Source organism: Chelonia mydas, chromosome 5 (genome assembly GCF_015237465.2).
Source record: "Chelonia mydas isolate rCheMyd1 chromosome 5, rCheMyd1.pri.v2, whole genome shotgun sequence".
In the NCBI taxonomy this organism is placed as follows: Eukaryota; Metazoa; Chordata; order Testudines; family Cheloniidae; genus Chelonia; species Chelonia mydas.
The window spans coordinates 26,980,812-26,994,132 of record NC_051245.2 but is presented as its reverse complement, the minus strand read 5'-3'; the positions used below and the strand labels follow the sequence as shown (position 1 = coordinate 26,994,132).

Below are 13,321 nucleotides of genomic sequence, written 5' to 3'. Positions count from 1 at the left end.
TCTGCATTGTCTTGATCTAGGAGTTCCAAAGTTACAAGTTGTGAGTGTAGTTATCCATCAAATAACACATGTATTAAAAGTTTGTTTTTTAAAAAAAAAGGTACATGAAAATATCTCCCAAGTAGGGAACAGTGTATATCCAAGTATTACAGCCATATCTACAAGTGCTGGTATTCGTAGGATTGCTGTACTTTTTAAACACTCACTCACTCACTCCCAAACCATCCTTTTCAAGCATTTGTAAACTTGTAATTAATGCACACCATTAGGTCTTCTCTCTAGGCAAGTGGTATGTCTCTATAGTTCAGTGTTAAAGTTTATGATGAATATTTGATTTCATAAGCTATTTGATGTCTGATGCTAGTTTAACTCCTGAATGGCCTATGTCCTGGTTTCCCCTGGTTTCCTATTGCTAAGATTCTCAAAACTAATTTCTCACTGAAGGTACAAGATTGGAGAGTATAAATCTGTTGGAACTTGCTCCTTCTACAATTATAAGACGACAGTAATTTTACTCATCCTTTTTGAATTCAGAATGTGATTTTTTTCATTGACAACGTCTTGGTTGACCCAGGCTTATTTAATACAAGACTTAGCAATGGTGGCCTGTGTTTATTGTAATAAAATCAGTTAAACAGTGATAAATATCAATATTTTTCCCTACTAGACGAGCCAGCGCAGCGCTAAATTGCTTAAAACGCTTTCATGAGATGAAGAAACGAGGACCTAAACCTTACAGCCTCCATTTAGATCATATTGTTCAGAAGGCAATCTCAACACACCAAAAAAGGGATCAATACCGTGTGCAGAAAGATATCTTTGTTTTAAAGGTATCTTGATTAACCATTTAACTGTTAGTAAGCTTAATGTTAAATTTCAGAGACTCTGACATTAATTTATGTTGTGATTTTTTTTAAACCATTCTCCAGAAATGCTGATTTTTTTATTTTTTTTTTAAATCACGATTTCTGTTTGGGGTTTTTTTTTTTGTTTTTTTTTTACCCATGATCCTTTATGCACTTTCTCTTCAGCAGCCAGACCATTTAAGGGATATTGTGAGGTTTGCTTCTAACTTTAATAAAATAAATGTAATTGCCTCTTTCGCAAATTAAATTTTTAACTCTAATAAAAATGAACATATTTGACTTTCAGAACTAGAAGGCATTCTGAAAATCTAATTTACTTTTCGCTTTTTGTGCTGTCTGCTACTTTGCAAACCTACTGCTAAGATGCAACAGACTACTTTTTCTAAGCTTTGGCAATGAAACTAAACTAGTTCTCTTTAATTTCAAGACTAGTTTTTAGTCAGTTTCACTTTTAGACTGTGGTTGCGGCACCAGAATGCTGCAGTTTGAGTTGTATACACACATGATAGGTTTTTGCAAAAAAGGAGGAAATGCTTTTCATTGGAATTTATCTTCAGTTTCAAAAATGTAGTATAAATTAATTTGAGGTTTAGACTTTATAATGCTTATTTCACTGCTGATAGCGTAACCTTGTTTGATGTAGAATGCTGTTTGTCAAGCATTAGTACAGTTGCAATATAATCAACAACAGTTCATTAAATGATTGTAGATTTAATCATAAGCATTTTTATGTTAGGGTAGTTTGCAGCAAAGAAACTTCCTATTTTCACTTCTTTTCTAATATTCTAGGATACAGAAGAAGCACTTGTAATGAATCTTAGAGATAGTCAAGTACTTCATCATAAAGAGAACCTTGAGTGGAATTGGAATCTGATAGGGACCATACTGAAGGTGAGCAAAGAAAATTCATAATAGTGGTTTTATGAAATAGATTGAAAAAATAATTTGGCTTATTTCTTATGTGAGCTTAAAGTTTGTAGTATTAAAAGAGAGCTATAAGTAGACACTTCTGAAATCTTCTAATAGAAGTAGGTTCCTGTTTGGTTTTTTTCACCAGGAGTGTTTGTATACTCTGGTATTTCTGCTTTTCAAAATGACTTCTAGTTTTTCTATTCAATTGTCTTATTCTGAATTGAAAAACAAGAATTGCATTTGGTAGACCACTAAGGTTTCTCCTCCTAAAATTGGAGAAATTAGATAATAAAAAACTGCTAAGCCATCTGGTTTATTTTCCTGCCAATGGAGGATTTTCCATACAATATATTTTTTTTAGTGCTTTGTCAAACTAAATTTTAAATGTTGCAAAGGATGAAGCCTCAGATCCTCCAAAATGAAATCCAGTTTTGTTTTCTGCTTGTATTTTAACATGTTTAGATGCCGTTTTATTATCTCTCAGTATTCACTGGTGTTTTTAAGTTAGTACCTCAAATATGAATTATTTGGTATTTACCCATTTTAGATTATTAATAAAAACCCAATTTAGCACATATCCCTGCAACTCCCCACCTAAATACCATTCTTCAAATTCACATTAACAATTATCCATTACCCTTAGGCGAAGGGTCTCAGATATTTCTGTCAGTGACATTGCTCGTATTCAGAACTATTCAAATGATCATGCAGCACCATGAAATGCTTTGCTAAAATAAAGTATTCTCCTTAACACTAATGTTAAATTCTATTTAATGCTAATGAGGAGGGAGTGACAGGGAAATAGACTAGACAGCTGTGCACTGTTGACTTTAAAAATCACATTTATCTGATAATTTTTTACTGCTAGTATTACAAATCATTCATAGGATTGCTATAACTGAAAGATTAGAATTTTTTTTCTTTATTTTTTTGGCCCACTCCTCTCAACCCCAACTCCTCACCAAAGAGAAAATGGGCTTTTCCATAAAAAATAAATAAATACATAAATTTTTAAAAAATGTTTCCAGACTTGATAACCATTAGTTTTATATTTATAAACAGCCAGAACCATGAGTGAGTAACTATGTTCAACTGTGAAGCTAATTGAAAGAAAATAAAGATGTGATGACACTTTAATTGTTACTGGAATGAAATCATTCTTCAGAGGTTTCTTTAGATTCTTTCACGCACAAAGAGAATAACTAATGAGAAATTTTTAAATAGTAACTGAAGCATCTGTGTCCATATAGAAGGGAAGAAATTTTACTGAATAACCCAAGAGTGATGTACAAGTCTTACATAATGCCATATCTGCTCTTTTTCTAGTGGCCAAATGTAAATCTAAGGAACTATAAAGATGAACAGTTGCACAGGTATGTAAAACTTATTTAGACTTCCTGTGTGGGTGGGTGGGGGTGAGAATTTGAAATATTTCAATCAGCTATTCCTTGGAAATGCAACATTTCTAAATTCTACTCTGTATATTTGCTGTGAAGATGAAATTTAGGCAATTAAGTTGTAAAGCTTAAATATAAGGAGCCATTTATGTATGCTAAGAGTTATTTTCTGTGCAAATATTTTTAATATATTTATCCCCTAAAACAGGAGGATATCAAATAGCCAAACACTCTTCATTACATTTTAAACCTCAAAAGATTATATTTTCACTATTTCTTCAATTTAGTGTTTGGTGGCAACATTTTGAGAAACATTCCTGAGTAAAGCAAACCTGGTCAGTCAGCTGGTACCAAAAAATAAAACAAAAGGGTGAAGATTTAAAAAAAAAAAAGGGGGGGGGGGAGCAACAATTTGAAATCAAATGTAGGTGGTTTTTAAGAACTAAAAACTCTAACACTAAGTGCAATGCTTTTCATCTGCATTTGTAATCTGTGGAACAAGGGCATTTTTCTTTTCTCACTTCTACTCCCAGCTTCAAGTGTTAGTAAATATCTTTGGGATGTCACTCATAATGTAGACCTTAGACATTGATCTGAATAAACAATCTTTTAGTTTTCCTCATTTTGCTGCCATGACAAGATATTTTTCTGTAGACTTATGAGGAAAATCTTCTGCTAAGATACAACCTAAAGGACTACACCTTGACCTCTTAATTTCTTTTAGTAAAAATAATCAGTCTACTTTGTAATGTAAATGTAAAAATGGATTGCTACCCTTTACATTCTGTTCTAAACCTGAGTGGTGGTGTCATGATATTCATAATGGCCACAATCTAACTGTATTCCTCTTTCTTCGTGACCCTTTCATACACACACAATACAAAAGTAATTGCTAACTGGTAATACGTGATACAGGAGTATTTTCCAGATTCAGTAATTTGTAATAATACTCTTTTCAAAGGAATGTCTACTATTCTGTGTAACTGTTTCCTACATTGTACTGTATTCAGTCATTGTTCAGTGGATGAGTGATTTTTTTAATGCTCAATAAGTTGTGAAAAGCGAGGACACTTTTTTACTATAAAACTTATTTCTGCACTTGCAGAATTGCAAACAGCTATCTCCATGCTTTTACTCTAACTCTTGGTTGCAATTAACCTAGATTTAAAAAAAAACAACAAAAAACAAAAAACCTCTGCAGTCTTGGATGACTCAGAGCTATGAATTGTTAACTGGATCATTCTCAAAAGTTGTTGACACCAAAACACTTTTTTTTTTTTCTTCAGGCTTTATGTTCTCCATTGTATAAATACACAAGTTGTGCTGTGTGTTAGTGCATTTAGTCTTATGTATGTTGTGAAAATCTTATGACTATTAAAGTAATCAAAATGGCTCTTAAAAATGATTAAATCATAATTGTGGTGTTCAAGTTATTGCTAGCCTTACTTAATCTTTGAGAGATGCACATAAACATAATCCATAAGAATGTTTAATTATGACTTATGTTTGCTCACATGCTCTCATTATAGGTTGGTTGTTGTGTGAAAATATAAAACAGCCTGGAGAGGACTCCTCAGGAATTTCTCTGCCCTGTGTTTTGTCAGTCAGACTTGGACAGAGGCCTGTTCTCTCATTCCTGCTGTAACAACAATAAAAAAAAAAATCAGTGTTTGTAGAGAGAGTCGTAGATACCCCTTAAAAAGCATTCTGTGTTCTCTTATACTAAATATGACTAGTGATTTATGGAAAATATTAATATATATTTTAATTACAGACTTAGGGCCCTAGTGCTGCAATCCTGAATTGATTCCACCTGAATCAGTGTAGCTTTGCACTGAGACACTTATAGGGCTTTATATTTGATCATTAGTAATTCCCGAGATCTGTTTAAACTGTCAAAACAAGAAGTATCACTTTGGGAAAATATGGGGTGACATTCCTAGAAGGCATGTATTTTTCTTGAAGACAAACACATACTAGCCACTATGTGGTCTGACTTCTCTTAGGAATACATAACAAATACCAGGACACATTAATTTTTTTAAAAATCTGCGAAGAGAAGAGTAGTTTAATACAGGAAGTGGGTCACTCTTACAGACAGACAGATGGGAGTAATCTCTAAATTTTCCACAGGAGAAATGTTACAGAAGAGATTATAATTGAATTAACTTGTTTTATTGCCTGCTTTTGTTGTTCACTGTGTAAAAAAAAAAAAAAAAAAAAATTCCTCTTGATAACTTGAATTTTTTGTTTGTCTTATATTGTGGCATTCCCAAAAGGCATAGAAAGAACTTTTGTGACTCTTCACATGGTCACATCTCTGAAATTGTTCTCTTGATATAATTGTTATTTGGGCTGCCTGATCTTTGTTTCTGCAGACTACAGTTTTAGTAATTTGGGGATATATCTACTTGGTACCCATCACCCTAACTCCTCACATACAAAATATCCCTTTCATGACCACATGTTCATATAAATTATTTCTTGCAGCACAGTAAGAATTTTTTAGGGTAATCAATTAATTCTTCTCATTTTAATCTTAATTAGGTTTGTCCGACGACTGCTGTATTTTTACAAGCCTAGCAGTAAGTTGTATGCCAACCTGGATCTGGATTATGCCAAGTCTAAGCAACTCACTGTTGTGGGTTGCCAGTTTACTGAATTTCTTCTTGAATCTGAAGAGGTGAGCAATGATTTCAGCTACAAGATATAAGAAAAAATGACAGTTCTCTGTGCTAGACAAGCAAAATCTTAATTTTAGTAATGAGCTTTGCAAGAAAACTTTAGGGTTTTAAAATTTAAAAAGACCATCTTGGCAAGTCTAATTAGAATCCTGTGGCACCCTGGCCAGCAGATATAGAAGTGCCTCAGTACTGTGGGGATTTGTTTATTAAAAAGGAGTGGGTTTTTTGTTTTGTGATGTTTTTTAAAGTAGAAATGGGTTTTGTGGGATGTTCCCTGGCCTCTTGTTCAATACCAGAGATGTATCCCTATTATCATGCTCAAATTCCTTTCCTTCAACTATACTAAAATATTTTACTTTGCCTTTACTCAGGGGACTTTTCATAACTGTCATACTTCATATGTCAAAATTGGTACAGAGCTCCCCCTGAAACCGAACAGTCTTTTTATATTTGCCTTTAGCTTTTTTCACGTAGTTAAACTGTTTGCGCTAGTTAACATTTTTATTTTATCATCTTGATGTAAGTGCATTCTGAAAAATTTAAATCAATACATATTAGTAAACATAAACCAACTAAAGCTCTTCATTACCAGTAATAAATGAAAATATCTTTTTACTTCTTTTGGGTAGGATGGACAAGGCTATCTGGAGGAATTGGTAAAAGATATTGTGCATTGGCTCAACTCTTCCTCTGGAATGAAACCAGAACGCAGTCTTCAGAACAATGGGTTACTAAGCACCCTTAGTCAGCACTACTTTCTGTTTTTTGGTACACTCTCCTGTCACCCTCATGGAGTGAAAATGCTTGAAAAATGCAATGTGTTTCAGTGGTGAGTGTTTGTATTTACTTCAGTTTGTAATATGCTGTGGGTAACATGTACAATCCGTATAAAAACTGCAAATAGTAAATAAAGATCTATGTCCAACAAAACGAAAAACCTCCCAAATCTCACTGGGTTCTCCAACCTTTTCGGAAAAAGCCCTGTAATACAGATGGATTTTATAGAATGGCCTTTTTTTCCATGCATGTCTGACTGACAAAAACATCTTGGTGACTGCATCAGGGAGACTGTTTCTGTCTACATACTAAAAATAATGAGGAGTCCTTGTGGCACCTTAGAGACTGACAAATTTATTTGGGCATAAGCTTTCATGGGTTAGAACCCACTTCATCAAGTGCATGGAGTGAAAATACAGGAGCAGGTATAAATACATGAAAGGATGGGGGTTGCTTTACCAAGTGTGAGGTCAGTCTAACGAGATAAATCAATTAACAGCAGGATACCAAGGGAGGCAAAATAACTTTTGAAGTGGTATGAGAGTGGCCCATTACAGACAGTTGACAAGAATGTTTGAGTAATAATAGGGAGAAATTAGTATTGGGGAAATTAAGTTTAGGTTTTGTAATGACCCAACCACTCCCAGTCTCTATTCAGGCCTAAACTGATGGTATCCAGTTTGCAAATTGGTTCCAGTTCTGCAGCTTCACGTTGGAGTCTGTTTTTGAAGATTTTTGTTGAAGAATAGTCACTTTTAGGTCTGTTACTGAGTGACCAGAGAGATTGAAGTGTTCTCCTACTGGTTTTTGAACGTTATGATTCCTGATGTCAGATTTCTATCCATTTATTCTTTTGCGTGGAGACTGTCCGGTTTGGCCAGTGTACATGGCAGAGGCGCATTGCTGGCACATGATGGCATATATCACATTGGCAGGTCAATGAGCCGTTGATGGTGTGGCTGATGTGGTTAGGTCCTATGATGGTGTCTCTTGAATAGATATGTGGACAGAGTTGGCACCAGGGTTTGCAGCAGGGTTTGGTTCCTGGGTTGGTGTTTTTTGTTGTGTGGTGTGTAGTTGCTGGTGAGTATTTGCTTCAGGTTGGGAGGCTGTCTGTAAGCGAGGACTGGCCTGTCTCCCAAGGTCTGTGAGAGTGAGGGATCGTCCTTCAGGATAGGTTGTAGATCCTTGACGATGCGTTGGAGAGGTTTTAGTTGGGGACTGTAGGTGACGGTTAGTGGTGTCCTGTTACTTTCTTTGTTGGGCCTGTCTTGTAGTAGGTGACTTCTCGGTTCCCTTCTGGCTCTGTCAGTCTGTTTCTTCACTTCACCAGGTGGGTATTGCCGTTTTAAGAATGCTTGATAGAGATTCTGTAAGTGTTTGTCTCTGTCTGAGGGATTGGGGCAAATGCGGTTGTATCTTAGAGCTTGGCTATAGACAATGGATCGTGTGATTTGGTCTGGATGAAAGCTGGAGGCATGTAGCTAAGTATAGCGGTCAGTAGGTTTCCGGTTACCCGCATGGCCCCTAAGTATGCCAACATTATTATGGCTGACTTAGAACAACGCTTCCTCAGCTCTCATCCCCTTATCCCCCCCTACTTTACTTGTGCTACATTGATGACATCTTCATCATCTGGACCCATGGGAAGGAGACCCTTGAGGAATTCCTCCAAGATTTCAATGATTTCCACCCCACCATCAACCTCAGCCTGGACTAGTCCGCACAAGAGGTCCACTTCCTAGACACTACACTGCTAATAAGCGATGGTCACATAAACACCACCTTATACCGGAAACCTACTGACCGCTATACTTACCTACATGCCTCCAGCTTTCATCCAGACCACTCTGAAACCTGTCTATGCACTGGAAATATGAGAAAAAGGCAGGCAGCATGTATTGTCAAATATCATGCTAATGTTTCTTAAGCAGCCAGTATCAGATTAACATTTGTCCTTACCTTAATTTTGACTCAACACATTATGTTGAATGGTAAAAATAATAAATTAGCAAGGTGGTGTATATATTATGTGTACATGCATAAAATACTAAAGTTTAAAGTGGATTCCAACTAATACTTTCTTTCAACTTTTTTCAGTCTTCTTAATCTCTGCTCCTTGAAGAACCAAGATCACTTACTAAAACTGACAGTTTCTAGTTTGGATTACAGCAGAGATGGGTTAGCAAGAGTGATCCTTTCCAAAATTTTAACTGCATCTACTGATGTAAGTGTAATTAATCAAGCACCCTGCTTGTCAATATTTATTATTAAACATTTTATTTCTTTTGTTGTTTAATTTAGTAAGCTAAAACTGGTTAATTTAAAATGTCATATGTTCATTCATTAAAACAGGCTTTCATTTTTCTTTCTTATGTAACACACACTCTCCTAGCATACCACAGAAAACTTTTTAAAATATAACGTGGGCCTCATGTATTCTGTGATACTGTTAACTGCACAACTTGCCATAGAGTCCATTCCTTGCCACCTAATTGGACTCGAGAATTTAAGCTTTTATTTAATAGTTTCTAGCCCTCAGGTTTGAGGGAGCTGATGGTGGAGGGGAAATGTTCTTAAATGCATGAACCAAATATAAACCAATGCCAAGTTATCTTCTTGAGGAATAACTGGAAGGCCTGGTCTTCACTAGGAGAAAGTTGGATTTTTAATGTTAGCTAACGCATGTTAAAATCCTAGTGAAAACAAGTTTTAACATATTAGCTGATTGAAGTAAATCTTAGAAAGATGCATAGGGGAAGGCGTGATTGCAGAGTGAGAGAAGGATACAAAAATTGGCATTGACACTGGAACTGCTGGAGTGAAGGAGGTGAGTGGGATTATATAGGCTAAGGAAAGAAGCGTACTGGATCTTCAAGAAAAGAGCAAGAAGTTTAGGTTTGATATCGTAGACAAGTAGGACCAGTGGAGGGATTCAATTTGAGTGACGTCAAAAAGGATAAATAAAGTTGAGGCTTGCCCAAGAAAGTCATTGTATACCTTGTTTGCAGTATTGTAGCCATGTTGGTCCCAGGATGTTAACGAGACAAGGTGGGTGAGGTAATATCTTCTATTGGATCAACTTCTGTTGGTAAAAGATACAAACTTTTGAGCTGTTCTTCAGAAGAAAAGCTGTGTGCAACTTGAAAGCTTGTCTCTTTCCCCAACAGAAGTTGGTCCAGTAAAAGATATTACTTCACCCACCTTGTGTCTCAGTGATATACCTTGGTGAGAGCAGCTCTTCTGTAGACTGGAGAGGACAAAATTCAGTGCCAAGAGGGAGTTAGGGGAGGGGAAGTCAGACAGTTACTATAAATGCCCTGTATTTCTTTGAGGCTGGCAAATATTGAAGGATTTCTGTATGTGAAGGTGAGAGGTTGAGGGTAAGGGAGGTGGGTGGTTGAGAGTGGGGACTAGGAAGTTTGTGTCAAGATGGCAGTTTGAAAGTGGACAGTAAGACCTTGGACTGGAATTCATATTCTTTAAAGAAATCGTGATGATAGAAACTCTTGGATTTCATGCTTCTCCCACCGTGAGGTAGGGAGGAACTCCATGAGGTCTAAGTTTGTGGTGTGGGAGGAGGGGGAGACTTGGAGGGCAGGGGTTACCCATGTGTTGAGCAAAGCCAGATAATCAAGGAATTTTTGTAGTTCTGCTTTTGCTCTCCCCAGAACCCTCATCCTACACCATCATTTGGCTTGTCTTCACTAGACTTCTTGTCTAAAATTAATTGATTGCCAGCTAATTAGCTATTTAATGCATGTAAAAGTTAGTCCGCAACTCTCCTAGGGATAAGCTTAAGCTAAACAACAAATGTTTGTAGCCTAGGTTGAGCCTACCTGGCTCCACTTTTCCTCAGAGCTTTCCCCAGTAGCAATAGTGAAATTGACTTGATAGTTGCCAGTTTTCATTGCTGCCCACAGGGTTCTGAGTACAGTAGAACCTCAGTTACGAACACCTTGGGAATGGAGGTTGTTCATAACTCAGCAAAACATTATGGTGGTTCTTTCAAAAGTTTTCTATTGAACATTGACTTAATACAGCTTGGAAATTTTAATATGTAGAAGAAAAATGCTGCTTTTAACCATCTTAATTTAAACAAAACAAGCACAGAAACTGTTTCCTTATCTTGTCAAATTTTTTTTTTAAAACTTTCCCTTTATTTTTTTTAGTAATTTACATTTAACACAGTACTGTACTGCATTTGCTTTTTTTGGTCTCTGCTGTTGTCTGGTTGTGTACTTCCGGTTCCAAATGAGGTGTGTGGTTGACCGGTCAGTTCGTAACTCTGGCGTTCGTAACTCTGAGGTTCTACTGTAGCAGCAATGGACCAATGTCTTGTTCATTTCACTCTGCTGCTTAGGAAAGCTGCAAGTAGCAACATAAGTATTGGAGTTGTCTGGCTTCTGAATTTGTTCGCATTTAGAAGGTTATCTTCACAACTTAAGCAACATATTGTAAGAGATCTTAAATTCTTCAAAAATTGATAGTATAAATCGCTTCAGGTACCAGGGCCAGCTTTCCCACTCATCAGAGAAAAGTAGATTTTTCAAATCATTGCTGCAGCTAGAGCATAGAAGCTGTCCTGTATGAAATAGTGCTGGCAATTCACAAGGCAGCACTTATAACTGTACTGACAATTTTCTACACAGTGCCAAAGACAGTGGACTGTTAGATGGTATTGGCTTTCAGATGAGACAGGTGAGACTTGTCCTGACCAGATAACTTGTGGTCATGGAAAAAATAATTACATCACACTTTCTGTAAGAGAAAAACATGTAGACAGTTGTAATTCTAGTAACACATGCAAAACAATGTGTAAACTGCACTTATTTGCTGTGTAACATTATGATGGAAGTGCACTGCTTTTGAATATGAAAAATCCATTTAATATTTAACTGCTGTATATTCTCTTGCAAATTTTTTTTTCCTTTTGCAGAGCTGCAGGTTATATGCAACAAAACATTTACGAGTATTGTTGAGGGCCAATGTAGAATTCTTTAGTAACTGGGGGATTGAATTACTGGTGACCCAGCTGCATGATAAAAATAAAACCATATCTTCTGAAGCACTTGATATCTTAGATGAGGCATGTGAAGATAAGGTGAGCATCATTAGTGTACAGCAATAACTTAAGAATGTATGTAGAAAAATTATATTTTCTTTCTTTAAAAAAATTAAATCAAATTTCCTTTTTTGATAATTACACTTTGCATAGTGTTTTAATTTGCCTACTACAGAGTGCCTATATAATGAATATTAGTGAACTACAATAGCATATATTGTAGGACATTTTTGTGATGTTGATTACTCTCTCTCATATACTTTCAATTTCACGTGCTTCTGGGTGGTTGTCACTGCTATTGTAATTTTCATTCTTAAAGGTGCTCAGAGCTTCTATATAGATATTTCTTATTCTAAATAAATAGTTGTCATTTTAATTTAAATGGCTTACATAAATTCAGGATTTTAAAATAAGGTTTTCTTCTCTTTTAGGCCAATCTTCACGCCCTTATCCAGATGAAACCTGCTCTCTCCCATCTTGGAGACAAAGGGTTGCTTTTGCTTCTAAGGTAGGTGTTACATGCATCTTTTCATTTCAGAAAAACTTACGTTCATACTCAGAGTGGTTTGTTAGAGATGGACTATTCAGTGTCTGTTGTTACTTCGCAGATTTCTGTCCATTCCAAAGGGGTTTTCCTATCTAAATGAGAGAGGTTATGTAACAAAACAAATGGAGAAATGGCAAAAGGTAATTCTAATTATTTTTAAAGGAGGGACGATGTGAATATAGTAATTTAGAAGCTTGGAAGGAATTCACAGTTGTACAATATTAATGTCAGGACATTCTATTGCTTCAATGATTAAGGGTTTGTGAGTCTTTCTAGTGAAACATCCTGTTATTAGGGACTCTTCACTCCATTGTGTGAATACTGTCTTGTCTTATTAAGAGCATGTTGATGAGATTTTTGATGATATAAAATTAACAAAAAAACCCTCCAACATTTGGCAACAGTTCCCTTTTCCCCAAATGTACACAACTACATGACAGATTGGATGCTTTAGAAGAGTGGTGGGTCTGCTAAGTTGTCAGCAGAAGGTGGTGCATAATACCTTCTCTGGGAGAGAGAATTTCTTTCACAAAGAATTGCCTTCTTTCCAGATGGCTACTGGCTCTAACGGTTCCCAAAGAAAGTGAAGCTTAGGTGGTCTAATGAAGATGTTGACACACTATTCTGTTAGAAAGTGAACAGGAACACTCAGACCCACTGACAACAATGGAGAGATAGGTACCAGAGGGCCGCTTCTTGCTTCAGTACACTGAGAGCCATTGGAGATGGCCGCCATTTTGAAAGAGGGCAGTTCTTGGAATTCTCTATATAGTAGGTCCATAATTCTTTAGCCTCTGTTGATGGAGAAAATTAGTTATTAAAATAGGTCTGTCTTTCCATTAATCCTACAAAAAATATTCAAATATAGCCTACACACAAGATTTCAGTGTTTAAACTAAAAGCTTGAATTATCTCTTGTCCTTTTAGGATTATTTGAGAGAAAAAGTGCTATATCAGGTGCTAATTTTCTTAGCATCCATTTTTTAATTAATTTTATCCCCTAAAGTAGTTGGGGAGATTCACTGTAAATTTTCAGAAAATTCATTCTGTACTCTAAGTACTGTAATTACTGC

At 36.0% G+C, this 13,321-nt stretch overlaps 1 protein-coding gene across 5 annotated transcripts in view; it reads left to right on the top strand.

Annotated features, from left to right (window-relative positions):
• Positions 1–13,321, top strand: part of RICTOR (RPTOR independent companion of MTOR complex 2) — a 183,309-nt gene that overhangs the window by 130,367 nt on the left and 39,621 nt on the right. For all 5 annotated transcript variants that reach the window (XM_043547431.1, XM_037902702.2, XM_037902705.2 and 2 more), the window contains 9 exons: positions 668–830; positions 1,656–1,757; positions 3,105–3,151; positions 5,723–5,858; positions 6,489–6,688; positions 8,737–8,863; positions 11,576–11,740; positions 12,133–12,209; positions 12,310–12,388. In XM_043547431.1, the coding sequence (XP_043403366.1) occupies positions 668–830; positions 1,656–1,757; positions 3,105–3,151; positions 5,723–5,858; positions 6,489–6,688; positions 8,737–8,863; positions 11,576–11,740; positions 12,133–12,209; positions 12,310–12,388 (1,096 nt within the window). The remainder of the gene's footprint in view (positions 1–667; positions 831–1,655; positions 1,758–3,104; positions 3,152–5,722; positions 5,859–6,488; positions 6,689–8,736; positions 8,864–11,575; positions 11,741–12,132; positions 12,210–12,309; positions 12,389–13,321) is intronic.